The sequence below is a fragment of the Nansenia antarctica genome (genome assembly GCF_963989245.1).
Source record: "Nansenia antarctica genome assembly, chromosome: 6".
Classification (NCBI taxonomy): Eukaryota; Metazoa; Chordata; class Actinopteri; order Argentiniformes; family Microstomatidae; genus Nansenia; species Nansenia antarctica.
In genome coordinates, this window is record NC_137676.1 from 41437484 (window position 1) to 41464285 (window position 26802).

General features: G+C 43.0%; 2 protein-coding genes across 4 annotated transcripts; one reads left to right on the forward strand and one right to left on the reverse strand.

Moving 5' to 3' along the window:
* Positions 1 to 1640: 1640 nt before the first annotated feature.
* sdf4 (stromal cell derived factor 4) lies at positions 1641 to 7325 on the reverse strand. 3 transcript variants are annotated; one of them, XM_080533792.1, is made up of 7 exons: positions 6966 to 7325; positions 5857 to 6182; positions 4874 to 5010; positions 4520 to 4633; positions 4232 to 4390; positions 3810 to 3985; positions 1641 to 3534 (listed from the first exon to the last, which is right to left on the reverse strand). In XM_080533792.1, the coding sequence occupies exons 2-7, from the start codon at positions 6168 to 6170 to the stop codon at positions 3358 to 3360; spliced, it is 1077 nt and encodes a 358-aa protein (XP_080389918.1). In that variant the 5' UTR covers positions 6171 to 6182; positions 6966 to 7325; the 3' UTR covers positions 1641 to 3357. The 3 variants fall into 3 exon arrangements, with proteins under 3 accessions (XP_080389918.1, XP_080389917.1, XP_080389919.1); XM_080533791.1 differs by lacking the exon at positions 6966 to 7325 and adding an exon at positions 6815 to 6951; XM_080533793.1 differs by lacking the exon at positions 6966 to 7325 and adding an exon at positions 6815 to 6927 and having other exon boundaries at positions 5857 to 6179.
* A 4501-nt stretch (positions 7326 to 11826) lies between these two features.
* c1qtnf12 (C1q and TNF related 12) lies at positions 11827 to 26099 on the forward strand (the record flags this gene model as incomplete). The annotated part of the gene is made up of 8 exons (XM_080535275.1): positions 11827 to 12000; positions 21506 to 21610; positions 21853 to 21964; positions 22586 to 22767; positions 23467 to 23575; positions 24268 to 24361; positions 25681 to 25759; positions 26001 to 26099. The coding sequence occupies 8 exons, from the start codon at positions 11827 to 11829 to the stop codon at positions 26097 to 26099; spliced, it is 954 nt and encodes a 317-aa protein (XP_080391401.1).
* Between the last annotated feature and the right edge of the window lie 703 nt (positions 26100 to 26802).

A 26802-nucleotide genomic window follows, 5' to 3' on the forward strand; every position in this document is an offset into this window, starting at 1 on the left:
GAACCTTGTTAGGCCGAGGGACTTGCATGTCTTATTATGTTGTTAAATGTTTATATCTATATACTTTTCTTGCCTTTTTTATTTATTTATTTTAATTACTTACTTTATCCTTTTTCTGTATTTCTTTTAATGCTATATGTAAAGCACTTTGAATTGCCTCTGTTTTATGAAATGTGCTATACAAATAAACTTGCCTTGCCTTGATAATGTCAGCATTATCACCAATGTGACAGAGGGTAGATGCAGTAGGCTACATGGGAGCATGCATTATGCTCTCACTCAATCCCACTTCATAAATATTGGATAAGTGAAAATGTTTAAATGATCATGTAAAAATAAACACAAATAAACTCAAATACATGTATTTCTTTATTGACAGCATCACTATGACAAAGTGCATTAGATAGATGTAAACTGGAAGTATGTGGTGTTGCTTTGGACATTGCAGATCCTGATTGTCTTGACCAAGACTCAGTGGTCATCAGTACCCTGACTATGCATACTATGGACTATGCATACAAAGTGTTGTAATTTCTGAATGGTGAAACCAGTATCCTACACAAATACCATCAAATAAAAGCTAAGAATCTGTACTTTAGCCACAAAGCAGTGTTTGATTTCAAATCCAAACTGCTGATGCATTGGTAGCAGTGCTCAGTCTTATTCAACAGTCGCATGGTGTCCGTCAAAAGGAAGTGGAGAGACCTGTAGGGGAAGCTGCTGTGATCGGAATAAGCCTGGATTTTCCTTTAGCGACGTTGATGGATAAGCTTTGTTGAGCTTATCATAGAAGTCGCTGATGAAGGTTGCTATGGCAATGTTGTGCTCCGTGCCGGCCCCAGGGAAGAGGATTCCAGCACGTCAGTCCGTTCTTCCAGGCCTCAAAGTAATCAGGTCTGCCATTACTTTGTTACTTTATTAGTGTGCTTGCTGTAAACATAGGGATGGGCAACTTGGATGGCATGGGGGCCACAGAATGTATGTACTGGCCAACAGGAGGCCGCAGATTCACTTGGAAAACACATGCCCCCTCACACACAAAATAATGTTACGCTTTTAACTTACATGTTCAATATCAAGAGATGGCGTTTATACTTGGTTTAAATACCCTGATATGGGTTTCGGGGCAGAGCACACTTCACAATTTCCAAACTCTCTAGTTCAAATGTCTTACCTCATCAGAACCCAAAATAATTGCTTGTTTTCTCCATTCTAAACAAACACTTTATAGCTTCAAAGTATGGTTAAAACAATAATTTTGAAGTCATGAATGTCCTTGCATCCTTTCCTTCCTTGCATTTCTACAGCTGACTAAGAAATGGAAGAGTAGTTAGTGATATTAAGGAATTAATTCCTGGTAAGGAATTCTGTTCAATAGAAACCGAGCCTGTCTCCATATTCCTGGCCATCCACCCCGTAATAGTTTTAGGTTGGGTAAACACAGACCTCCTTCCTCTTTTGCCATTAAGATTTTCAGCCGAATTCTTGATCTCCTGTTTTGCCAGATACATTTTGATATTAATTTTTCTAGCAATTTAAATGTGGATTGTGGTACCAGGATAGGCAGGGATTGGAATAAAAAAGTAGTCTAAATGAATTAAAGATGTTCATGGTCACATAGAAGACAAGGGGAGACACTGTGGCCATCTGTTGATAAGAAATATTTATTGTTGATAATAAGTAGATTTGGAATACAATGTATACAGCTGTGTCACATTCCATCAGCATAAGCTTAAAATTCTCTTAATGAAATTACTAAGAAAATGAGAGGATCTTAGCTGGATCCTGATATATTTATTTCCACAGGATACTGTCCTTAAAGCAAAACAATGATTGATGAATGCATATACTCTACTGTACATATATTACAGAGTTTTGTCAAAGCAAACGAAGGTGCTAATATGGCTGAATTGAGAGGAAACAAGGAATCAACAAGGGTTTCTCAATAAATGACAGGTAGGCCACATCCATAATTGGGAATTCAAGGGACATAAGAGCTTCCAAATGGTTAATATAGTACACAATGTATTGAACAACTAAAACACTGGGAGATGATTAAACATTCCTTTAAACAATATAACTGATTTGTGAAAAATAACTCAAAATTCATTATGCAGGACAACAAATAAATAAATAAGTTAATTTCTTTATCCAGTCTTAAAACTGAGATATGGACTATTATACAAGAGGTTGGTCAAATCAAGCATTGTGATTGGCCGAGAAGCATTCCAGCTGTTCTGATATCCACTATATCAGCACTGCTACCTCCTGTATACTGTAGATATGTCATAAACGCTCGTCACTATATTAGAGAAACATTTTGAAACTTAATTTCTTCAATTATGTAAACTTTCCTAGAAGGATTCTGACAATAATGGATCACTCATGGTTGTTTTGTCATCTGTATGCTACTACACTCCTCAAAAACCAAATGGCTAGCTAGCTTTTGCTTACCAGCCAGATAAGAGGACGTGTCAACATCCTGAAAAAAAATTCAACAGAAAATTTGAAATACAGAGAACTGGCAGACAAATGTAAGTATGTAAACAGACAAAGAAACACAGACACACATATTGCAATGGAGGGGTTTTAAAGACTTGGATCACAATTGGATAAATCACTAATTGTAAAGAACGGGACGGATCAAAAGAATCTGGACTTGCTTTTGTAACCCTAATAAACTATGGAAAATGTTAAACAACTGTTCACAAGGCAGGCATGCAGGCATATGAGTGTGGGTCTACAGTGGTTACAAAGCAATTGTGCTTCAGCTCAATCAGCAGTTTGTATTTGGTGACTTGATAGAGCAGATAAAAAATGACGGTATTCACATTGCTTGCAGTTATGCAAGCTTAATTAAAAACAGAAACCCTGCAGTACAAATAGGCCTAATTGTGCAAGTCTTTTCACGTAGTAGCTGCTGCACTAGAGTGGAAAAAAATCTAATCTTGTTCAAATTCCTCATATACATACATTTCACAATATACCAACATCGGTGAATTATGATGGTGACCCCCGTGTCTAGAATGCACTGAAATCCAATCATATGACATGAGTCCAACTGCAGAGAGAAGGCAGACCGTGACCATGGTTAACGCTGATGGGAGCTGAAGAAGAGACAGTCCAGAGATGAAGGGTGTTTGATGCCTTACTTTTGAGTCTTGTGTGAATGGGCTGCGGCCAGTGGGACTAGCATTTAAACACTTAATTGCACACTAGAAACGTCCCAACACTGGGCTTTTCCATCAGTAAGACGGACCAAGACCAGTCCCTGTAGAAGACCTATGAGGATGACTCTTCCTCCTGTCCTGCTGCAAGACCAGAGAAGGGAGAATGGAAATATGGAAAAGTTTGTCTTCAGAACTCCTCGTGAACATTCCGGGCATAGTCCATGAGCTTGCTGCCAGTGAAGTATTCACTGTACTTGAGGATCTCCTCCAGCTCCAGGTTGTGGTTCTGGTTCTCGTCGGCCACTGCGATCATCTGCTTGGCCTCGTTCAGCGCGTTGTACTCGTTCATTGGGTCCATGTACTCCTATATAACAGGGGAAGCCAGAACGAGGCCCCGGGGGAGATGGGAAAAGGAAAAGGATGAACAAATTAGTATAAAAGATGTCCAAAATCAAAAACTTTCATTGTTTTGTCTTCAACTCTACTATTGCAGTATCCTATACCTTCTTATAGTGTTGTAGACTTAAGATTTGTTTTAGCCTATTTTTTTCAGCCTACGTTTACATACAGTACTAACGACCCATATCGACACACCATCAACTTAGCGTTGACCATTCTGCTGTGGCATAACACACTCACCTCAAGCTCTTCCATGGTGACAATGCCATCGTGGTCGGCATCGATGACCTCCTCAAACTCCTTCTTCCTCTCACGTACCCAGTCGTCATCAATGTCCTGTGCCTGCTGGTTCTCCACAGTGCCCATTGGCAAGGATATGAACTCAGACAGAGTGAGCTTCTTATCACCGTCCTGGTCTGCAAACACAAGGCAAACCATATTATTCACTCAGTATCAGAGTACAGCATCACACTGAGATACGATTAAGGGGTGATCTTGTTAACCAATCATCCATATATTTCACTTCAACTGTAATTAAAATCTCCTTCTCTCTGTATGTTATGATATCATTATTCTGAAGCCTGATTATAGCCATATTCATTTATGAGCACTGTCCAAGCAAGTCCAAGCTCATTTGAGTGAGCAAGTCGACTGTAACCTACCTAGATCGCGAACAATCTCCTTGACCATGTATTTGAGCATTCCTCTGCTGTGCTCAGGGTGGAGGAAGGAGAGGAACTCCTCTTCGTTCAGCAGCGTGTCGGCTGGTGGGTTGTCAGCTTGGAACCAGCGATCCTTCAGGCTCTCTAGAACCTCCTTAGCTGCAAGGATACAGAACCAAGCCCAGCATTACTGACAGAGCTAAACCGAATACGATCATTCTGGACAAACAAACTAAATACGCAGGACTACTGTTCATATGTGGCAGAGTGATTACAGATAAGACTTACTCTCCTCGTCCACCTTCAGTTCTTCATTGTTCTTTATCTTCTCAGCCACTTCCTTCTCGTTAAATCCTTTGCTGGCCAAAAACTTGACACGGTATTCGTCCCACGTCACGTGACCTGTGGTCGCAAAGCAAACCCTTTAATTTAGGAACTGGGCTTGAGTGTGTGGGAAGTATTTTGAGGCAGTTTTGGACACACTGCTGTATTGTGGCTCACACAGACCAGGCCTGAAGGCCTCACAGTAGGGCAGTGTTTGAAACTCATCACTGTGACTCATCAGGTTCTCACGGCCAGAGCGACTTTTACATATGACTCTGCTTATGGCTGTGTGTGAGGGACGCGTGTCCTTTGTCTTACCATCTCCGTCTGGGTCCACAGCACGGAAGCTCAACTTGTTCTCCTTCACGGCCTCCTGGAAGTGCTCCTCTGTCTTCTCCATGATCCACCGTTGCATCTCTTTGGCACTGACACTTTTGTCTTTGTTGAAATCCACCCTGGAGAAGGGAAAGACCGCAGTGTTAGAACCTGGGAGATTCAATGTTTCCAAATACAGTACTATCAACTAAAATCATGTAGGGTCCATTATGCCACACCTGATGTATAGGCTAGTAGGCCTAGTCGACCGGACAACCTGGTCTGGTCTGACCTGTTTAAAAACTGGTTTAATAACTGTGCAAGATGGAACCAAATGTTAATGTGACTAGCACCCCCACTCCAATACTGCCTCTCCAACAGATTCCTTTGCCATACAGGGTAAAATAACAGGATAGTAGACAGGATTTGTCAGGGAACCCGATTTCTGGCAACAGAAATCTGTCAAGGCCGGCAAAAGGATTACAATTGTGGACTGCGTTGCCTTAATGTATTCATGAATCAGCCGCCTAGCTTTGCTTCACTCAGCTAACCCAGTGTAGGTTACATAATGTAGGCTACAGATGTCTACAGTAAATCTGATCTATTAAAGTGCTCTTCCTTATTCTTGGAACATACATTTTCCATTTTCAGTGAGAGGAACAAGAACTTAGTGTTCTCTCTTTAGAATTATCACAATGGAAATGTGTTTCGATACTCAACAATAGCCTACTTCAAGGATCTGCTATAGCCTTAAACACTGAACCATAAGCCTCTTTACATCAGCCTCTTCTCTGAGAAACACCTCAAAATGTATTGGGGCTATGCTGCATTATGACTCAAATGAAGTGCAAGGATTGCATCATCTGACTCCTTTGCCCTTGCATCTACACACACTACTGTACTTGACAATTCTGTAAGCAACTGCAATTTAACCGGGCCTAGGCTGGCCAGAGTTATAGAGGCTCAAAGCAAAAGTGCTCCCTTACTTGGTGAAGATATCAATCAGCTTCCTCCTGTTCCTCCTGGGCTCAGAGTCCTCCTCAAACTCCTCCATCTCCTTTCCCAGGAATACCTCTTGGTGGAAGTCCTTGTTGAGATGACCGTCCATCTCCATCTTCACCCCGTTCAAGTGATCAGCGGGCAAAATCTCGTTGTCCTCTTTGCTGTTTGGGCTTTGTTTGTCTTTCAGCGCTGACATGTTGGCTGGCCGAGCCTGGACGTCGATACCGTAGAGAAGGCAAAGTAGGGTGACTAACCCAACCAAGAGGTGCCTGCACCAAGCTCCCCTCCAGATAGCCATGTCTGTCTCCTTCTGTCGTCAGAGGCACAGAGAGAGAGAGAGAGAGAGAGAGAGAGAGAGAGAGAGAGAGAGAGAGAGAGAGAGAGAGAGAGAGAGAGAGAGAGAGAGAGAGAGGGAGAGAGAGAGGCAGAGAGAGAGAGGCAGAGAGAGAGAGAGAGAGAGAGAGGCAGAGAGAGAGAGAGAGGCAGAGAGAGGCAGAGAGAGGCAGAGAGAGAGGCAGAGAGAGAGGGGCAGAGAGAGAGAGGCAGAGAGAGAGAGGCAGAGAGAGAGAGAGAGAGAGAGAGAGAGACACACACACACACACACACACACACACACACACACACACACACACTTTACTACAGTACGTCAACCTGTCCTGAACAGTGAATAATTTGCATACCTAGCTAGCTAACAAGCTGTTGTTTCATGGCATTATTAGCTTTGCTGCAAATGAGTTGCAATATAAGCCAGAGAGCATTATCATAATATCATATCCGGACACTGACTCATAGGTAAACTTGAAACAGCGCTAGCTTAGCTACGGAAGCTAACTCACGTTAGCTAACACAAATTGTAGCCAAATTAGCTCAATATCTTCTGACAGCAGACAATACGACCACTACGTATGGACACTGCTCCTTCACCCACCAAGGCCGACTCACCTGTTCGCTAAAGCGCTCCAACGGCACAGGAGTACAATACCGAAACGCAGCTCAAAATAAGGAAATGACAAGCAAGTCAGTTTAGCTCGTTACGGCTGGGATTCATCGGCTGCGTTCGTAAAATCGCTCTGGAAATCTGACCAACACTCACGGAATGCCTCTTGTCCAATCAAATGACTCGGTCTCTCTGTGACGGTGGACCGCAGTGTGCGCTCCGGCGCTCTCAGAGCTAATTGACGAACACAGCCATCGTCGTCGGTGGTGGTGGTGGTGGTGGATCACAGCCCAAACACATCAACCGCGGCACGGACAGCTGTCACAGGTTAGTTCCTGTACACGTGGCTTAATCCAAAGTTCATGCAAAGAGCAGACACCTCCCTCTGCTGAAACGATCCACAGATACTGGAAGGGGAAATACGTGTTGGTTATGTGAGTTGTTACTTCAGAGAGGAATCTCTAGTTTGAGGAAACGAATCTAGCTGCGCTCCACTGCGACGTTGTCAGGCCCCGATTTCCTCCCTCAACCCAACAGCCTTGCATCCTCTCTCTGCCTTTACCGGGATGTCAGAGAGAAAAGCACCGTTTGATTTGGGAAAGCCTCAATGCAAAATGAAGGTATACTGACCTCTAGGGGAGACGTTTTGACAGTCACATTTGACAGTGCGACTGTTCTCCAAATCCTAAACAATAAAATACAATTAAAAATCCTGTATCAAAATGACTGTATTAAAACTGTATGGATTAATTGACATACATTGCCAATGCCAATACTTAAAATAAGCAAAACAACAACAACCAAAAGATCAGGGTATGAAATAGTGACTATGAATGAATGAATGAATGAATGAAATGAATGAATGAATGAATGAATGAATGGTCTTTATTGTCATTGCTATAGTACAGGTACCAAACAACGAAATTTGGGAGGGGTGGCTTCCCTGGTGCTAGGAAAGAAAAAAAACAAAAAAAAACAAGAAGGGAAAGGAGCTGGTTTACATAAATAAAGGCTATGTACACTATCCACTATACTATACTGTACAGATAAAACACTGTGCTGTACTCTATGCTATGCTATACCTATTCTAACATTTCCTATTTCTCTGCAACCGTATGTACCCTAGGGTTGTCATATTGCACATAGTGTTATTGCACATTCATTTAAAGTGTCGCAGTTTGCAGGCTTAAAAAATGTACACATTTGTGCCTCAACACTACACCTGTTTTTTTTCAATCCAGCAGCTGCCATCAATCCGTCCAGACTGTCCAAGGCCCAGAACCTAGGTCTTTGCTGTGTTCAGGGCCTGGATGGCCCTGGGGTAGAAGCTGAGCTTCAGTCTGTTTGTCCTTGCGAACATGGTCCTGTACCGCCTGTTCGAGGGCAGCCGGGCAAAGTGTTCGTACCCAGGGTGGGATGGGTCTCTGGAGATCTTGGAGGCCTTCCTGAGGCAGCGTGTGTTGTACAGCTCTTCCAGAGAGGGGAGGGGGGCGCCGGTGATCTTCTGGGCCGTTCTCACGACTCTCTGTAGCGCATTTCTCTCTGCGGCTGTGCAGCTGGAGAACCAGTTGCAGATGCAGTAGGTGAGGATGCTCTCCACTGCGCAGCGGTAGAAGGCCTCCTGTCTGGTGTGGTCCTTCCTGAGGACTCTCAGGAAGAAGAGCCGCTGTTGTGCCTTCTTGATGATGGCTGCTGTGTTGTTCTTCCAGGACAGGTCATCCTGTATGTGCACCCCCAGGAATCGGAGGGTTGAGACTCTCTCCACGCTCCCTCCGTCGATGAGCAGGGGCTGGACCTCAGATTTTTTCCTCCTGAAGTCCACGATGATTTCCTGGGTCTTTGACTGGTTCAGCAGCAGGTTGTTAACCTTGCACAGCTTGCTCAGCTGCTCTACCTCATCCCTGTACGCCGCCTCGTCCCCCCCCGAGATGCAGCCCACCACGGTGGTGTCGTCTGCAAACTTTACGATGGAGTTGCTGGGGTGGACGGGGGTGAAGTCGTAGGTGTAGAGGTTGTAGAGGATGGGGCTTAGCACGCAGCCCTGGGGGGACCCAGTGCTGAGTCTGAGGGCTGTGGAGGTGTGGGAGCCCACCCGCACCCTCTGGGAGCGGTCGGACAGGAAGTCCTTGATCCATGCACATATAGAGTGTGATAGTCCCAGGTCTAGTAGTTTGGTCACTAGCCTGTCTGGAAGGATGGTGTTGAAGGCAGAGCTGAAGTCCACAAAGAGCAGTCTCGCGTAGCTGTTTCCCCTCTCCAGGTGGGATAGAGTGGAGTGGAGTGTCGTCGCGATGGCGTCCTCTGTGGACCTGTGGGCTCTGTAGGCGAACTGGTATGGATCCAGGTTGGGCGGGAGGCGTGTGACTATGTGGGCCCGGACTAGTTTCTCGAAGCACTTCATGATGATTGGTGTGAGTGCCACCGGGCGGTAGTCGTTTAGGCAGCTCACCCTGCTTTTCTTCGGGACTGGGATGATAGTTGAGGTTTTCAGGCAGGGTGGGATGGTGGCCTGGGACAGGGACTGGTTGAAGATGTTGGTGAAAACCCCGGCCAGCTGGTCGGCGCAGTCCCTCAGCACCCGTCCCAGGACGCCATCCGGCCCTGAGGCTTTCCTGGGGTCCACCGCCTTCAGCACGCGTCTCACTTCATGCTCTGTGAGGGTGAGGCTGCTGAGAGCTGGAGAGAGTGGTGTTTGTGTTGTGGTTACCTCCATTCGCCCCTCGTCGAACCGGGCGTAGAAGGAGTTCAGCTTTTCCGCCAGCAGGGGGTCGTCCTCTGCATGTAAATGATACACTGGCCACACTGCTCATGCATTTGGCTTTAAAGTTCACCTCTGGGTGGCACTGCATGTGCACTAGTTAGTCATTCCAATGTGTTTTGTGTGTGTACAGGGATTCCATCAACTCTACAAAAGAATAAAATGCAGTCAGATGTTTTATTGAGACAAGCAGTACTAACATTTGAGTTAGTCTCCAACAGTCAGTGAGGTCTCAGTGGATGATATTAGGTTTATACAGTATGATCAATACCTCAACCTCCTGTATCATACCTTTAATCAAGTTAGGTTGGAGTGACCTATAGAAGGAATTATTGCTTAAACTGGTTGTCAAAAAATTATTCTTTTTGTGTTTGGCTTCGGTATTTGCAAACATAACATACTGTAACCATTGCTCTTGAAAGACTGATAGCCCTTCTCTAAACTGGTACAAAAAATAATCAGAAGACATTTTTCCATAAACTTGGTCTAATACAGTTGTATTGTAGAAACTTTGAGCAAGGAGCAATAGATTTCAAACTGACAATTGTAAGATACTCCTTGTAAAAGCAGATCATATTTCAACACTTATTGAAAACGTCAGGACAGGTAAAAAAGCCAAACATGTGCTCTGCCACACGGGACAGTCAAAATTCATTCCTTGGCAATTTGTCAAACAGCAGATTACACAGAATAGCACCTGAGGGGCTTTTTTCCAGAAGTACATCAATTCCACTGTTTCAGTTGGATTCAAACACAAGGCTATATTGAGGTAAAATGTAACTGAATAGACAGACACCCTCAAAAACACACACACACACACACACACACACACACACACTCTCTCACACACACACACACACACACACACACACACACACACACACACACACACACACACACACACACTATAGTTTGTCTGCCAAAGAACCTCCCCAGCTTTCTAAGGAGTTGAGCATTTCATCTACAGTATGAGATAAAACAGAGCTGAACAAACCAGTGGGGTTGCCAAATCACTGATGAGAAAAATAGAGCCAGAGAGAGAGAGAGAGAGAGAGAGAGAGAGAGAGAGAGAGAGAGAGAGAGACACACACACACAAAGAGAGAGGGAGAGGGGAGGGAGGGAGAGTGATGATAAAACTCTACCGTGAGCCCTCCTGTAAGCTCAGTCACAGACAGAGAGCAGCAGAGACGCAGAGGGAGAGAGAGTGTAACGGAGCAAGCAGACAGGGACCTACCACACACACAGACAAACAGGGCTCTCTGAGGTGAAACAGCACATGTTCTTGGACTGGACCTGCCTGAGTTGATGAATTAGGGGCAGTTAGTGAGTACTGAATAGTGCACAACTGGGTATTGGTCAGATTCAGGGGAGACCTATTGCTAATACCCTCTTAAAAGTTGTTTTCATTTTTCATCTACTTTAAAGTTTCTCTGGAGCTTCTGCAGGGGATCAGTTGTAAACTTCTGGGAGAAAAGAAGACGGAGGGCCACAAATTGAGAACATTGGACCATCTCCAAGTCTCCTTGGACTTTTCTTTTCCACTCCACTCCTGTGGGCACCACATGTGAGATCTGACTGGTTGAAGGGTGAGCTGCCATCTCTGACGAAAGAAAGCCCAACTCTTCTGCATCGTCCACCTGCCCCCACATCACACAATACTCCTAGGAGGATCCATCGCTCAGTGTGAGAGAATCAGTGCAAAAGAAGGAGGAGAGAGAACGCTATACCATCCATTTCTACCCTAGGGCTGCCTCCCACCCACCCATCCCAAGCTTTGAATGCCCCTCCTCTCCGCCTCTCCCTTTGCCCCCCCCTCCCCTCGCCTCCCCAGCCCCCTCCACCCCCACTGCCACCCCCCCACAGAGCAGAAAGCGTGAAAAATCTCACTAATGGGTTTATTTGCTGTCAGATCTGCGCCGATCTGTCATTCCCCGGGACCATTCCACTTGACACATTTCATAGTTGAGTAAGCCGCCTGGCTTTCTGGCCAGAGTTAGCTGTGCCCCAGCAACACTCTGCCTTGCTGAAAGATCAGGAGGAGCAGGGGGAGAGCAGCCACAGTCAGTCCTACAGACAGAACCTCAACCAGGAGTCCCTCTGACTTCTCAGAGATACCTCCCTTGACCTGCCCTACTCGGGTCCCTGTTTTTGTAAAGCGGCATCGGGCTTCAGCAGCTCAAGGCCAGTCTTCTATAGAGGATTCAGAGTGTTTTTTCTTTCCGGCAGAGATCCTTGTGTTGGTTTAGAGTAGTGTGAAGATGTGGTGTGGGCCGCTGGCTGTGGTGGCTGCAGTGTTTTGGACCCAGTGTCTCCTGCTTGAAGGGGTGGATGCCAAGAAGGAGAGGAAGAGGCCAAAGGAGACCACCCCACAGCACACGGAAACCTTCAACGCTACCCTCTCCAACAGCGAGGAGGTTGGCGGGAGCACCAAGGTAATGTTGAAACCTACAGTATCTTTAAAAAAAAAATGTTTATCACCTTACCCTGACTATCACCTCTCTCTCTCTGCTCTGAAGGCCTTTAGTATTTAATACATACTACATACAACATACAGTGGCTGTCAACCGTTTTGAAATGTGTATAGTATATACTTGTATTGATATAGTTCTACCTACCTTAAAAGTGCTGAGTCCTATTAGTTTGTGTATACTAACATTATATTAGTAACATTAGTAATATATAGTATGAGAGTATTGAATTCTATCATAGCTTCTGAATATCAAAGTAAACATGTCATAGATAATCTAGATTGAAGATATATAACTTCTTGTCAAATTTGCACTACGATGCAATGAATGTGGTAGAAGGGCAAAAGGCATCGCAGGACAGGTGTGCCCTACTGGGTCAGGCCTCAGAGAGCATGCTGGCCTTAAATGTGTGAAACACTAAATGGATGACTTCCTGAAGAATGCTAGGAATGTGCACATCTAAAGGCTGATCAATGCATCAATTAGTCCTCACAACGGGTGCCTGCCACCAATTTTCCAGGCTATCAGGTTTAAGGACTGTTTATTGACGAGCCAGGACTCAGGAGTAGGGTCTCCACAAAGCAGGGGTGAGAAGATTCCACTATGTACATTCTCCAAAAGTGGATACAAAACAATAGTATAAACATCAAATATTTACAGTAATTATTTGATGGTATGAAAGCCTAGATATAAAATGGATTGAAAATTCCCCCTATTATAATATGATGATAACAGCATTACGATGAGTGTTGTTATGAAAACATAAGCTGTTGGCTGCTCAACAAAATACGGTATACTATCTGATAGACTGCTTTGCCCAAAATGCTCTGCTGCCACTGAATCATACATCTATGCCCCGTTTTGCAATATGTTTCCATTTCCAAGAACACCACTTGACCTTTCACATTGTTATTTGTTGTTTTATTGCTGGTGTTGCATATTTCCATGGGTTTCCAGTGAGATATTTGTTTTGCTTCCAGCCCACCCATTGTGTTGGCATTCTCAAATAACTCTCTCTGCCCCATGCTTCTGTACCAACCCTACCTCCAAGCTGCACCATCCAGACTGCCTGTGGAGGTCTGTTGCTGGTAACTTCTATTGACTTTTTTCCTTTTTTTCCACAACCAAGCAGTGAGGTCTTCTCTGTGTTTTTAAGACACACATTCAGCCCTAACTGGTTCATTTTGGCCTGGTTGTGTTTATTTGACTTGGTTTGCCTTGTAAAAGCAGAGGCTATGAAGGATGACCTTGTGTCAACCCCCAGACTGCTGAAGAAGACTGCACCCCACTGAGACTTCAGTCCTGTCTCGCAGTCCCATCCCGCCAAGGGTGTCTCCAGTCTCCATAATCCCCCCTCCCCCCCACCCACCCACCATCTTCCCCACTCGCCACCCAGACCTACCATTTCCCTGTAGCCCATCCACAGGCTGACTGTCATGATGTAATTCCTGGGAAAGTTAGGTGGGCAGATATTTAAAGACCTTTGGCAATGCTAGTTCCCAGCCCATTGATTCTGTCATTCACAGGGCAGTCTGACTCCGCTGTGTCTGGGACATCCGATAGGGGCGGTGCGGCCCCGAAAAACTGGGGCAGCATGCCGTGTAAGCCCCTCACAAAGCCCCATAGAAAGGGTCCTGAAAGAGGACACCTCGACCAGGATTAGCCCCCTGTGCCCCCCTCGCTTACATTCTTTTCATCTCGTCTCCCACAATCTGGGGGTAATGACATAATCACTCCTAAGACCCAGTGTTATGCCAGATAGTGTCTCTGCCAAACACTGTCACCTCTGATGAGGACTTGGGCTTTAAGCTCACATCTAAGGTTAAAGAGGGAAGACGTTGAAGGCTGGACAATGCACAGTGTGATGTTAGGCTATTCTATTCAGAATTCCATTTAGAAATGTCATTGAATTCTGGGTAGAATAGCATAACAATGCTTTAACATTGCGCAATGAAATAAACTAACAACAAGTGTTGTTATGCAGTTTGTATGGACTGTATAACCCACAGGACACAATATGTCAAAACAGAGTACTACACACCATGCAAGCTGCAAACACTGCTTGATCTTTTCAAAGTTGATTTCATGGTGCAAAGTTATAGCTTGCTCAGGTTTATCACATCACACCACACATCTGTACCTTTTATGGCTTGGGAGAAAACAAGCCTCTTATTGGAGTTGTCCTGGCAGGAGAGACAGCTTGTTTCAAACAAGGCAAACGTTTATACATTTGCATGTTGTTTCTTTTGCCTAGTGGAAACTCTTCTTATGATGGCATTCATTTTCTGTCTGGCAAATCCCCAGTGTGGGTTGTTGGCAGGGTGCAGCAGACTACATTCCATCAGAGATTTTCCATTTGAAATTGATCACAATTGAGGTGTGGAGTGGTGCACTGAGTGAAATTTTGTGAGATGATAACTTTTGTACCCATTTTAACCCAGCAGGAACATTTTATGTTTCCATTTCCATTTTTTTCTTTTAGCAGATGCTTTTATCCAAAGCAACAAGTATATAATGTCTAAAGTAAGTGAATCATCTATAAATCAGACACCGTGCTAGGATCAGGTGCCATTGGCAGTCACAATACAGAAGAAGGAAGGATTCTTTAAAAAACAAACAACCCCCCCAAAAAACGAATTAACAGTAGAAGAACTGTGTGTGTGTGTGTGTGTGTGTGTGTGTGTGTGTGTGTGTGTGTGTGTGTGTGTGTGTGTGTCTGTGTATGTATGTGTGTATGGAGGGGTAGTGGAGGGTGAGAAGGTCTTTAGGAGGGACAGTCAGGCTATATCTTGAGTGTCCCTCCTGAAGACCTCTTCACCCCCACTACCCCTCAGTACACACACACACACACACACACACACACACACACACACACACACACACACACACACACACACACACACACACACACACACACACACACACACACACACACACACACACACACACACATTTTGGCACCATACATAGCCTATGCATTTTTAACCTTATGTTTGTCTATCACAGTAACAACCAAGGGTGGGTCAGTATCTGTGATCCTTAAATCCAACTATCCATCAATTTGTCTCTTATTTCTCTCCTTTTCAAAAGATTTAGGCAATCTGTCAGTGTTGAACAGCAAAGGGTTCGTTGATGGCAGTAATTGAGGCCGTCAAGTCAAACATCACGCCTAGCGTGTTGAGTAATGGCTAAGTTCAGCCCTGGGGGGAGGGCTTGTGTTTCCTCTCTCATCCCCAATGATGATTAATGTAGGAGTGTGTGGGTCCTTCTGGATCGCCCCACACACAGGGAACTAGACCAGTCCCACAGGAAACAGACCCACTGCCACATTGGGAGCACATACACACACACACACACACACTCACACACACAGGCACGCACACACACACACACACACACACACACACACACACACACACACACACATGCACGCATGCATGCACCCACACAAACCTGCACACAAACACACACACAAACGCACACACCCACACATCTCACACGGTCATGGAGGGCTTATACTGAGCCTAATAGAGGAGGTTCCCCACCCTGTCCAACTATAAGACCCAAACTGAGAACAAGGATCCTATGGGATTCTCATCTCTTTGCATCAAAATCAAAATGACCCCTTGCTTATTCGACACTACGCTATTAATTTATGAACTCATTGAAATCTTCGCAGATTCCCTTCCCTCTGTTTGACGAGCCAGAAATATAACATTTCTGTTTTTACATATCAGACAAAAGGTCTGATTTTTGGAGTTCTTCTCATTTTAATAACTTCGGATTGATGCCAGATTTATGGAAATCCCTTAATCTGGCCTGATACTTATCATGTGCTGGTCATGTTCCTCTGCCTCAATTTCACATTGGACTTTTGAAAGCAACATGACTTCACCCGCAGATACAGTACCAGAACCTTTGAATGGTCTTTTCAACGAAAACTAATCTTTTTGGAGTAATCATAGCCAGATGATGATTTGTACACCTGACTCCAAATGAATGGTTATGTAAACTGTCAGATTTGGGTAATCCCAAAATAATTTTCAGAGCCTTGTTTGTTCATGTATATCTCTTTTACGTTAGTTCTGATAATGACACCCATGTTAAGGATTTTACTGACAGGAACATTTGGCATGTCACACACCTTGCCTTTCAGGTGGATAATGAATAACATTGTAATTTTGTTTTTCATTTCCTGCTAGTATTATTAGTATTTGCTCTTACCTGGATTGCCAAATGTTTGAATGTTACCTCATAAAATAAGTGAGCACAGTACTTACATATGAAAATATGCCTCAACTGGGGAAAAGAGGAACAGTCTCTGTACTTATGTGGCAGAGAGTGCGACCACAAATGAAGCACATAACATGAAAAAGACCTACCGTAATGACTGTGTACCTGGAACATCATTCCACACTGAATAAAACCATGGGCCATACCGTACTGCAGCTTTCAGCCTGATAAGGAAGTAGTCCACCATTCAGTTGTTTTTAACGTCTAATTCTACCTACCACAGATACAGAGGGAAATGAGAACGCACTGCAACAATCTGAGGGCTATAATTTGTACACAAAGCAGGTGTGACACAGCAATCAGACTCTCTTTCAGTATTGACTTTTTATGTTGAGAGGAAAGGCATGATTATTTCCCTGAAGATTTCATAAATACATTTGATAGCTTTTTCTCTCTATTCTCTCTCCCTAGCATGTCTTCACTAGAAAGGAATGCACATGCAATGTACTGTATTCATAAATATCCCAGGCATGTTTATACTGCAGTTGTTTTTGTCGAAACTAGGGATATATAGCATGAGACTCCGCCATAGGAATACCTTCAGCATACATACCGTATACATATACTCTATGCAGAGCACAGATAGGAATTCTATGTCCCATTGCAGTTATGGTTTTATCATTTGGTCACATCAAAGAGATCAACGTAAAGCAAACACACTACTCATTATGTTTCATAAGGTTATTCTCTTTTGCACAAATCCTCCCCATGTTAGTAATATGACAAAGAGAAAGTGCAGTGTGATCCTGTTGCATGTCTATCCATATTTAGCTCTGAGGAGGTAAATCCTCAAGGCGGTGTGTGTCTGTGAGGTGCATCGGGGGGGAACAGGAGTAGGATGCGTGACAGTGGGGATGCACGCAGGTTCCCAGGTTCCCCTCAGCCCAGCAGCAGCAGCAGCCTGGGGATCCCTGCCTTGCGGGGTGGGATAGGCTCTCCCTGTGTTAGGCCGATCCATCCATGCATGCATGACTGCACAAGGGAGTACACCGAGGTAAAAACAAGGGATTAGGGAAGGTTCTCCATCATCATGTCCAATTATAACCTTACTGTACCTGTGCGCACAACACAACATGCTAGCAGGATTGGCAACTGCAGCAAAAGTACAGCGTGCAAATAAAAACAAAGTCTTGTCTTTGGCAGTGCTCTTTAGTCAAAATAATTCAGAAGCTGTCTGCTATCAACTCCAAATCCTGAGACAAGTTTTAACAGTAGTGTTGGTGTTTTTGATGGCGTGCTGCCCCAGGGAAATATTTTCTTCTTTTTTTCTATTGCCCTAAAATAAATTCTATCTAATTTTCCTAAACTGCATAACAAACATACTTATTTATTTATTTATTTTGTACTTATTTTATTATTTATTTCTACATGAGAAACTTCCCACCTGGAATAATAATAAACTAATAATTCAACTTTAGGTCAAAAATATTAACACCAAGTGTAATAATACCATGTATGGTACCTCAGTAATAACAAGACTACTACATATGTATTACAGATTAGCAAAATTAGACCCAATGTTTATGAACAACAATATAGATTATATAGACAACATAATGATACTTGTACATATAACTTCCATTGCGGTCATACAATTTTAAGCAAGGTGTAAAGACCTTTATGGATATCTATATCTATATCTTCAGACAATCTCTGTGTATTTATAGCCCCATCAAAGAGACAAGCAGTGTTTGGTGTTGTAAGTAACTTCAGTTTGACACCTTAAGAATGTCGGACACATTTTCCTAGTCAACACTGGAGCGGCGCGCACTCCCATCTGTTGAGAGACATGGCCATTGCGTGGCTCTCTCACAACGCCAGTGTTCAAAGGAAAAGAACGGGTGTTCCTCATCAACTCAAAGACTGATACCTGGATCTGCCCTCTCCCACTCCTCGCGGTCTGGTCGGTCTGTCTGTTGGTGCTGATACAGTCGTATGTGAGTGAGGGCATGGTTTACTCTGCGCCACGTTATAGCAGCGAGGGAGAGATTAAACTCAACTGACAGTTTTTCCTATGTCATCATGCAATATGATTTTGATGTCTAGGCTACATGTATGGACTCTAATGCAGGCCTTTGAAGAATATCTGTGAGCATACAGTACTGTAGGTGGTTTCACCTGGATAACATGAATCATCATTTCTTGGCAAGCTGTGTTAACCACCAGTATCACTGTTGGACGTGATGTTCTGGTGGCAGAAAGGAGTTCAGTAGTGAGTTGCCCAGAGAAGTGTGTGTCTACTGTACTAGCAGGAAAATGTTATTACCCAGTCATTCAGATTATATGTTGAGTGGCCACTCTCATTATATGATAATATTAGCATCAGAAAAGTATTGAAATGATTAAACATTGATTTGTTCTTTTTTTAAAAATAATTGCAGTACCTCGGTTGCAGACGCACTTCCTAAACTATAGAAAATCCTTTAGGGCACGGTTTTAATCATTTAATTACAATGGCGTGTGCAAACAATGCAAGGAGATAACAAGCAGCGCAGAGCTGGGCTGATTTCCTGGCAATGCTGTGCTGACTTTTTATTATTATTATGCGGGGAATAGCTTGGATCTATAATTATAAGTTGCATGTGTGGGCTGAGTGACTTGTGTTGCTTGACATCTGAAAAAAGGAGATGATGGTCTATGACATCAATAGAGGAGAGGTGCGCTTGGGATTAGGAGTCTAGAATGGCACTGAAGTCCATGTTTCCCACTATCAGTCAATGTAGGGTGTGCATTACTCGAAGATCATGCCTAGTAGTCAGAGAGAGTTCTATGTGATTATAATCAATAATATACCGGTAATCAATTCTATAAAATCATCTATAGGGCTCTGCACACAGCGTGCGATTTCTGTTGCGCATCAACGTTCCATTTTGAAATTTGAATGGAAGTCTATGAGAACATCGCATTTACCCACACACGGCCCCGATTTTAATCGCACGGCGAACATTCGATTCCATTCATTTTGAATGGGACAAAGCACACAGCGTGCGAGTTTTGTCGCACTGCTTTGTCCCATTCAAAATGAATGGAATCGAATGTTCGCCGTGCGATTAAAATCGGGGCCGTGTGTGGGTAAATGCGATGTTCTCATAGACTTCCATTCAAACTTCAAAATGGAACGTTGATGCGCAACAGAAATCGCACGCTGTGTGCAGAGCCCTTAAGACCAGTATACAATAATCTCAAAGTGATTTTCCCAAAAGCTTCTTTTGTTGGCATGAAAGTGAGAAATATTTTAGAGTTCTCCTACATAGCTTTACATGACAAAAAAAAGTGTAACATTAACCAATTAGTCGACCCTGGTAGTGTTATGGAAAAGATGTGGTGGATTATGCAGTAACAGTATCTGTGCCTTGACAAAATCTGTCTCCCTTTTATCTGTCTCCAAGCTTCAAAAGCACAACAAAACACACAGACATCCAGCATGCAGCAGGCAGTGTGTTACTTAAGTTGTTTATTTTGTCTGCTGTTAGAAGAAAAGAAAGAGAGGGAGAGAGAGAGAGAGAGAGAGAGAGAGAGAGAGAGAGAGAGAGAGAGAGAGAGAGAGAGATAAGTGAGAGAAAACCCACAACCCCAAAATATGAAACGTTTTTATCCCAGTGTATTGAAAACACAAACAAGGAGTTACTTTGTTGCTGTTGAACAAGAGGCAAATCTTTCTGTGAAGGAAGGGCCATGTTAGTTTTGCAGATAAGTGATCCATGTCCTGCTGCCAAACCTAAACAAATTCCATTTCAGACAGCTCACCTCCATGGCTCTTCATTATCTCTCTCTCTATCTCAACCACAGTCACTTGACATTTGGGGAAGGCCTTGCTTGCTTGGGGAAGATTCAAGACATTTGTAGTTATTGGAATTCATACAGCATCACTTTTCACCCAAATGAAACAATGCCAGTGCAGGTTTGCATAGAGGGATTGGGTTGCTACATTAAAACAAGGCATAGGCCTTCACTTCAATAAAAATGTATTATCTATATGTCTTATCTAATGTATGATAATAAAAACTAGATGTTTTCAACTTCATACAGAACAGTATATCATATTATGTTATTTCAGATAAGGAATACACTACATGCCTTTCGCTAAAGTAAATACTCTCTATAATGCCACAATGTCTTGTTTCATTTATTACTGTGTACATACCACACACACACACACACACACACACACACACACACACACACACACACACACACACACGCACACATATACTGTATATATAGTATATGGTGAGCCAAATGGTTAATTGCTGTTTGTAGGTTCTGTATAGGTGAAAGTGTTGTTGGCTATTTGGAAATGTTGTTGTAGACTAATTGCCCACTAAAACCTCCTCCCAAAATCTCCATCCCACACCAATGGAGAGACACATTTTTTTTTTCAACGGGTTTGAATGTACAGCTAGTGCTCATGGAAATTTTCATGTGTTGAAAAAATCACTTGAGAAGGCTTGTTTATTTTCCCCTGACCCTATTGGGCAAATAAGAATTGACGTGGCACCTGAGTGAATTATCTTGAGAGAGAAAATAAGCAAAAAGGGGAAAGTCTTGGAGTGAAAAAGTGACTGAACACAGTTGGCAATGTGAACGTTACGACACAAAAGCCCTATTCCCTCTCCGCAATGGCAGTAGACCGGGAAGGAGAGACAGGGAGAGAGAAAGAAAGACAGACAGAAAGAAAGAAGGTTCATAGTGTGACCTGTATTGATGTCTGGCACCATTTAATAGTATCTTTAGGCAAGATTTTCCAATGATGGTTTGTAAGCAGAAATTATGACTCATTGGATTCAGTTACGTAGTTACAATACTTTGCATTGTGTGCCAGTGGGCGAAATGATTCCAGACTGAAATATCTGATGAATCTTGCAATTAGCACTCTCCTCAAAGACCCATTGTGATTGGGGAATAAGAGCACAGTGCAAGGTCTGGTAGCCCCTGGGTACGCTTTGGCAGCATCAATACCCACTTCATCTGAATGGCCATTTGTCTAACGCCATGTTTAATCAGCCAGGTACATTTTAATACACCCGATTCTCTTCAATGAGTGTTTACAGAATATATTCCAGAATATGTTGATTATATGTAATATATTCTGATAACATACTGTATATTGTGATCATGTGTTGCCTCATTTTAATCCACCGCTCTCTCCTGTCTCATTTATCCAATATGGACTCAGATACCTGACAACCAAAGAGTGGACCCACTGGGATCATGGATGGACTTTGTAAAACGACCCGTAGGCAACTTCCCTGGAAAGTGTCGCAGAAGGAAAAGGCCACTGGTAAATACAGCAATTGATTTAGTGGAGGTCTTTCCAAAGACCTGACAGAACAGGATGTAACTGGTCATTACAGCATCATGGTCACAGGGAATCTACTGCACAGTACAATGCATAAATACCATTTTGGTTGTCCAAATCCTACACTATGTGACTACTGCGACTTCTTAAGTTATTCAAGTAAAAAATACACATTACGTTTCTGTATTTCATCTTGTGTGTTATGTTGTTGTCTTGTGTGTCAGCCTGGTCCTCCTGGTCCTCCCGGTCCACCAGGCCCACAGGGACCTCCAGGCTCCCCGGGCGCAGAGGTCACTCAGGAAGTCCTTCTACAGGAGTTCAAAGAGATGATTAAAGGTAACATCAAGTCTGATCTGCTCCCTCACTGAGCATGACATACTTCTGTCCTTTTCTGAGCATTGGTAGATATGAATGCAGTGGTGATCTATCAATACATACATACTGTACATACCTGTTAGCCATGTTGTACTTACAATGACCACTATAAGCGCATCCGGTGACCCAGGGTAGCATTCTGACATAATTTTTTCTTACCATTTAGCAGACTCTTTTATCCAAAGCGACTTACAATTAGAGATTACAGGGACGGTCTCCCAGGAGTAATTTAGGGCTAAGTGCCTTACTCAAGGGCACACCAGTGGTGGTTTTCCCAGGTGGGATTTCATGACCTTCTGATCACCAGTCCAACTCACTATCTACTAGGACACCACTACCCTGTCCAATACAACTCTCTACTCACAGAGAGTTGAGTGTTGGTAGAGCATCTATGGATCAGTGAAGCCTGATAGAGGTCGAAATCAGAGGACATGCATTACCATCCCGCCCTCCGCTTTCTACCTCCACCAGCCTCCGCTGCTATAGATGGATAATCTAAATAAAGTGTTACCTCTGCCTTCTTCCATGTTATACGTTGTTGAGTCCTACATGTCAATGATGTTCTCTGTGTGTTTGTCACAGAGGCTACAGAGAGGAGAGCAGCAGTGGACAGACAGGCCAGTCCCAGTCAGCTGCCCACAGCCCTCATGGCCCTGGAGGGCATGACGTCCTTCAGGAGGATAGAGGAGGCTTTCCACTGCAAGCTCAAGGGGCCTGTGGTGGTCGACAAGAAGACCTTGATGGAGCTGCAGAACTTCCAGACGGTACGCTTCTTCAGAACAATGGAAATGCTCATGAAGAACTATTCTATTCTACTATCCTAACCCTAACCCTATTTCATATTATAGAGCTAATTTCAGCTCATATTAGTTTAGCTTATTCTGGAGGCATCTGTTAGTCAATATTCACTATATCTGCTTTGTTTCTGCCTATTTTCCTCTTCATTTAAATTCAGTTTGAACCATCATTGATTCCCTTCATCTCCACTTGGTTTATAAACATGAGGGAATCATGGGGTGATCATCCCATGGAGATTGGCAAGGCACTACCAAGCTAGTGGGTTTTAGAGTAGACTGGCTCTTTGGTCAAAAATATCTCCCTTTCCAATGCTCCACATCAGTTTCTGGGTGGCGGTTATACAAAAGGTACTCTGTCTGTGACTTGGAATATTGTGTGGAGAGGACAAAAATAGACACTGTTTGAAACAGCATGCTGCAGTGGAAGAACGATGCCCTAGGACACACTGACATGGCAGGCGGCGGGTTGTTAGGCTTACTGTAGACATACTGTAAACCAGTTTTGATTTCTGGGCAGACTAGAGCATGGAAATAGGCCTCAGATTAACTTCAATTAACTACAGCCTGTATCGCTTGTGTCTTTGAGTTTTTTGGGGGGGAATGTGGTCATCCATTGCAGTGCTTGTTCTGGGTGTGTCATATGTACTGTGTACTGTATACTTGCAGCCTCCTGCTAAAGGTGCCTTCCTCAGAGGGACTGGGATGGACCAATCCACAGGTCGATACACGGCCCCGGTCACAGGAATCTATCAGTTTTCTGCCAATGTTCATATTGGTAAGAGATGTGTCTCTTCTCTCTTTAATTGAAGTGAACTACACGGACACATAATTCAATTCCCTCATCAATATATTTCTTATTAACCCTGTGGTCAATATTACAACATCACATTTAGCTATCCAAAAAAGAAAATCTGTAAATGTTTTTTTATTTTTTATTATTATTATTTTTTAACACATTTTCATAGTCAATGGATCCTATTATTTACTCTCGCAATGCAGTATGGTTAACATTCTAATTGATTATAATCACAGAAACTCATTATTATTATTTTTTCTTCATTCACTAAAAATCACAATCTCTGGGCAGTGGATGGGCATTCACCTCCCTCTCACACACACCAAATACAAATCTGTTTACATGATTGCGTCATAATGAAATAGGATTATTCAATTTCAATTCTGTCAATTCAGGAAGGGATTTGAGTTCATAATTCAAAAATTAATGATGATAATTCATTAGTCCATAAATAAAAATGTTTATTTTACTAAAAATGTAAACGTTTTGAAAACACTTTAATTTCTGCATCAGAGGAATATCAAGACAACTCCTACAACAACATCTGAAAGGTGAAAAAAAATGTAGCTCGTTTTTTTCTATACCTGGGTCTTACAGGGTTTTAAACGTCTTATAGACAGGAAAAACAGACAGTTGTGTGACCTGTAAGTGACCCGTGTGTTTATTTGCAGATCACAATGAGGTGAAGAGGAGTAAGAGCCAGCTGAGAGCGAGGGACAACATCAGAGTCTTGATCTGCATCGAGTCACTCTGCCACCGATACACGTGAGTGTCCGCAATCTGTCAACAATTACTAAACAACCATGGAATACCATGTTAGTACAATGTTCTTAGCAAGTCATTACAATGTTACTACACATGTACTGTACAAGACCAACTTCAATTCCTATTCACCCCCAGAACCATAGAATTTAAATTCTGATCCATCATTCACTCCACACTTTGTCATCTTGGCATTAAGACCATGTGGTTCTGATTTGTTCTGGCTTATGCAACATGGATCCTGCCTTTCAAACAAAACAATATAATACTGATTGTTTCTTTCCCAGAAAAGAGTTAGGCCTAATCCAGGGTACTGTCTGCCAGGTCCAGACACTCTTGTTAGTTTGTGGTCTTGAGGTTCTTTCTGGACAGCGGTTAATTTAGTCCGTGTCTAATGGCTGCCGTTTATCAGTGTTGTCAATGCCAGCTTTTGCTTTTGCAAGTATTTATGGACTGTTAAAAAAGTGTTGTCTGTTATACTTTGAGGGGAACCAGTTAGGCATTTCCTGTGTAAAAGTCAAGCAAGTCTTTAAGGAAATGTCCTCTTACCCCAGGATCTGGTCCCTGTCGCAGCACTAATCTTTATACACTCTCATTTGACACCTGAGACAGCATCCTGCTTCCAGCACTAGAGACCAGAATAGAAATAAATAAATGCCCTTATTTGGGATGTGTGATGCAGATAATTAATTACAATCTGACACACTCGTTTAAATAAATGCCAGAATAAGGATGTATAAATCCAATTGTGTGGTAAGTATATTATATTTATATCCAAGTATATTTCACATATCTACAAATGTCTGTTTATACCTAGTCAGTCAAGTCACATTTGTTGCAATGAACTGTTCCCAAACACTCCTCCAGAGTGTGTTGAGTTTGCATTCGCTCTTAACGTGACATCAGGAAAGATACGTATAAATAATATCATTATGATGATTACCTAACCTGAAAAGTGTGCTCAATTTTTGCTGTTTCAGCCAAAACTCCAGTCTCACCCTCCCACATATAGTATGGAAATGCAGAGAATGTGAAATGAGGCTCATTGGGGTGGCAGTTGGAGGAGTGAAGACAAACATGATTGATTCGTCATAAAAATGTAGCATTTTCCGCTAAATGGGAGCCGGAAATATTACTGCAATCTGTAGACTCCACACTATAGACATCATTCTGCCCTCTGGCCATAACCACACTCACATGGAATCATTTGCATCTTCCTTTAACATGTACTGAAATAAATTTGACACAAGATATCCTACAATTAAATGGTTTTAATTTCAGAATGAACACTGACTGTCTGTTTTTTTCTTTCTTGAATGCAGGTCATTAGAAATGATCGTTGGATTGGAAAGTAACAGCAAGATATTCACAGTGTATGTGCAAGGGTTGCTGGAGCTACAGGTACATTCATTACACTCCTATTAGCCATACAGTCTGCTCACGCTCACTTTACATACTGAAAATACAGATTTTCTGTAAAGTCTGTACATTTTTCCTGTCATTTAGAATTCTACTCTGAATGTATACTTATTGTTATATAGTATGTGACGTGTTGAAATATCATAATGTCATGTCACAATACACTGACATACCCACATATTGTACCCAGAGAGAGAGATAAGATGTCATTGTTTCTCCACAGACTGGACAGTACACCTCGATATTTGTGGACAATGGCGCTGGGGCGTCCATCACAATACAGAATGGCTCTGACTTCATGGGCATGCTGCTGGGGGTATAGCCCCACACCTCTCCCTGGGGCCACCAGGGCACCAGGGCACCGCCACAGGAGGCATCAGCGATACCTGTATCTAATTGGACTACTAACAGATGCTACCATTCACGGAGGGACATTGGAGAAGGCATTCCAGTTAAAGGAAGAGCAGCACTGCCAATTAACTTTCTACTTGGCAAACTGGTGGAAGGACCATTTTGAAAGCTTTGGGACTGAGTTTCTCACACTCTGCCCTGCCCAGACTTTTGCTCTCAACACCAACAGACTAACCTGACAGACAAGACAGGACAGTGGAGTTCCTTGTTCATCTTCAGATCCATTTATGAACCTTTTTAAACAGAGGTAATATGTATTTTGAATACAGTACACAGAATCATAATGTTGTAAAAATATAAACTCTATTGCCAGCGCTGTAGAATAGCACACACAGGTACATTGGATAGATTCTGAGTAGTAGTATGAGTATGAATAGTATGAGTATGAGTAGTATGCACATTGAAACATATGTATTATTTCCTGATTGGAGCCTGATGTATTGTACAGCATTCATGAAAAGGTTTTTATCATTGTATTTCAATCTCTCCGTACATTAACTCTGTGAGTGTAAATACACTGGATGGTGCAAAGATACTCAATAGACATTTTATGGACCCTGACATTCTCTGCAAAGTGTATTTGATATACAATATTACTGAGTTTAGCTATGCCA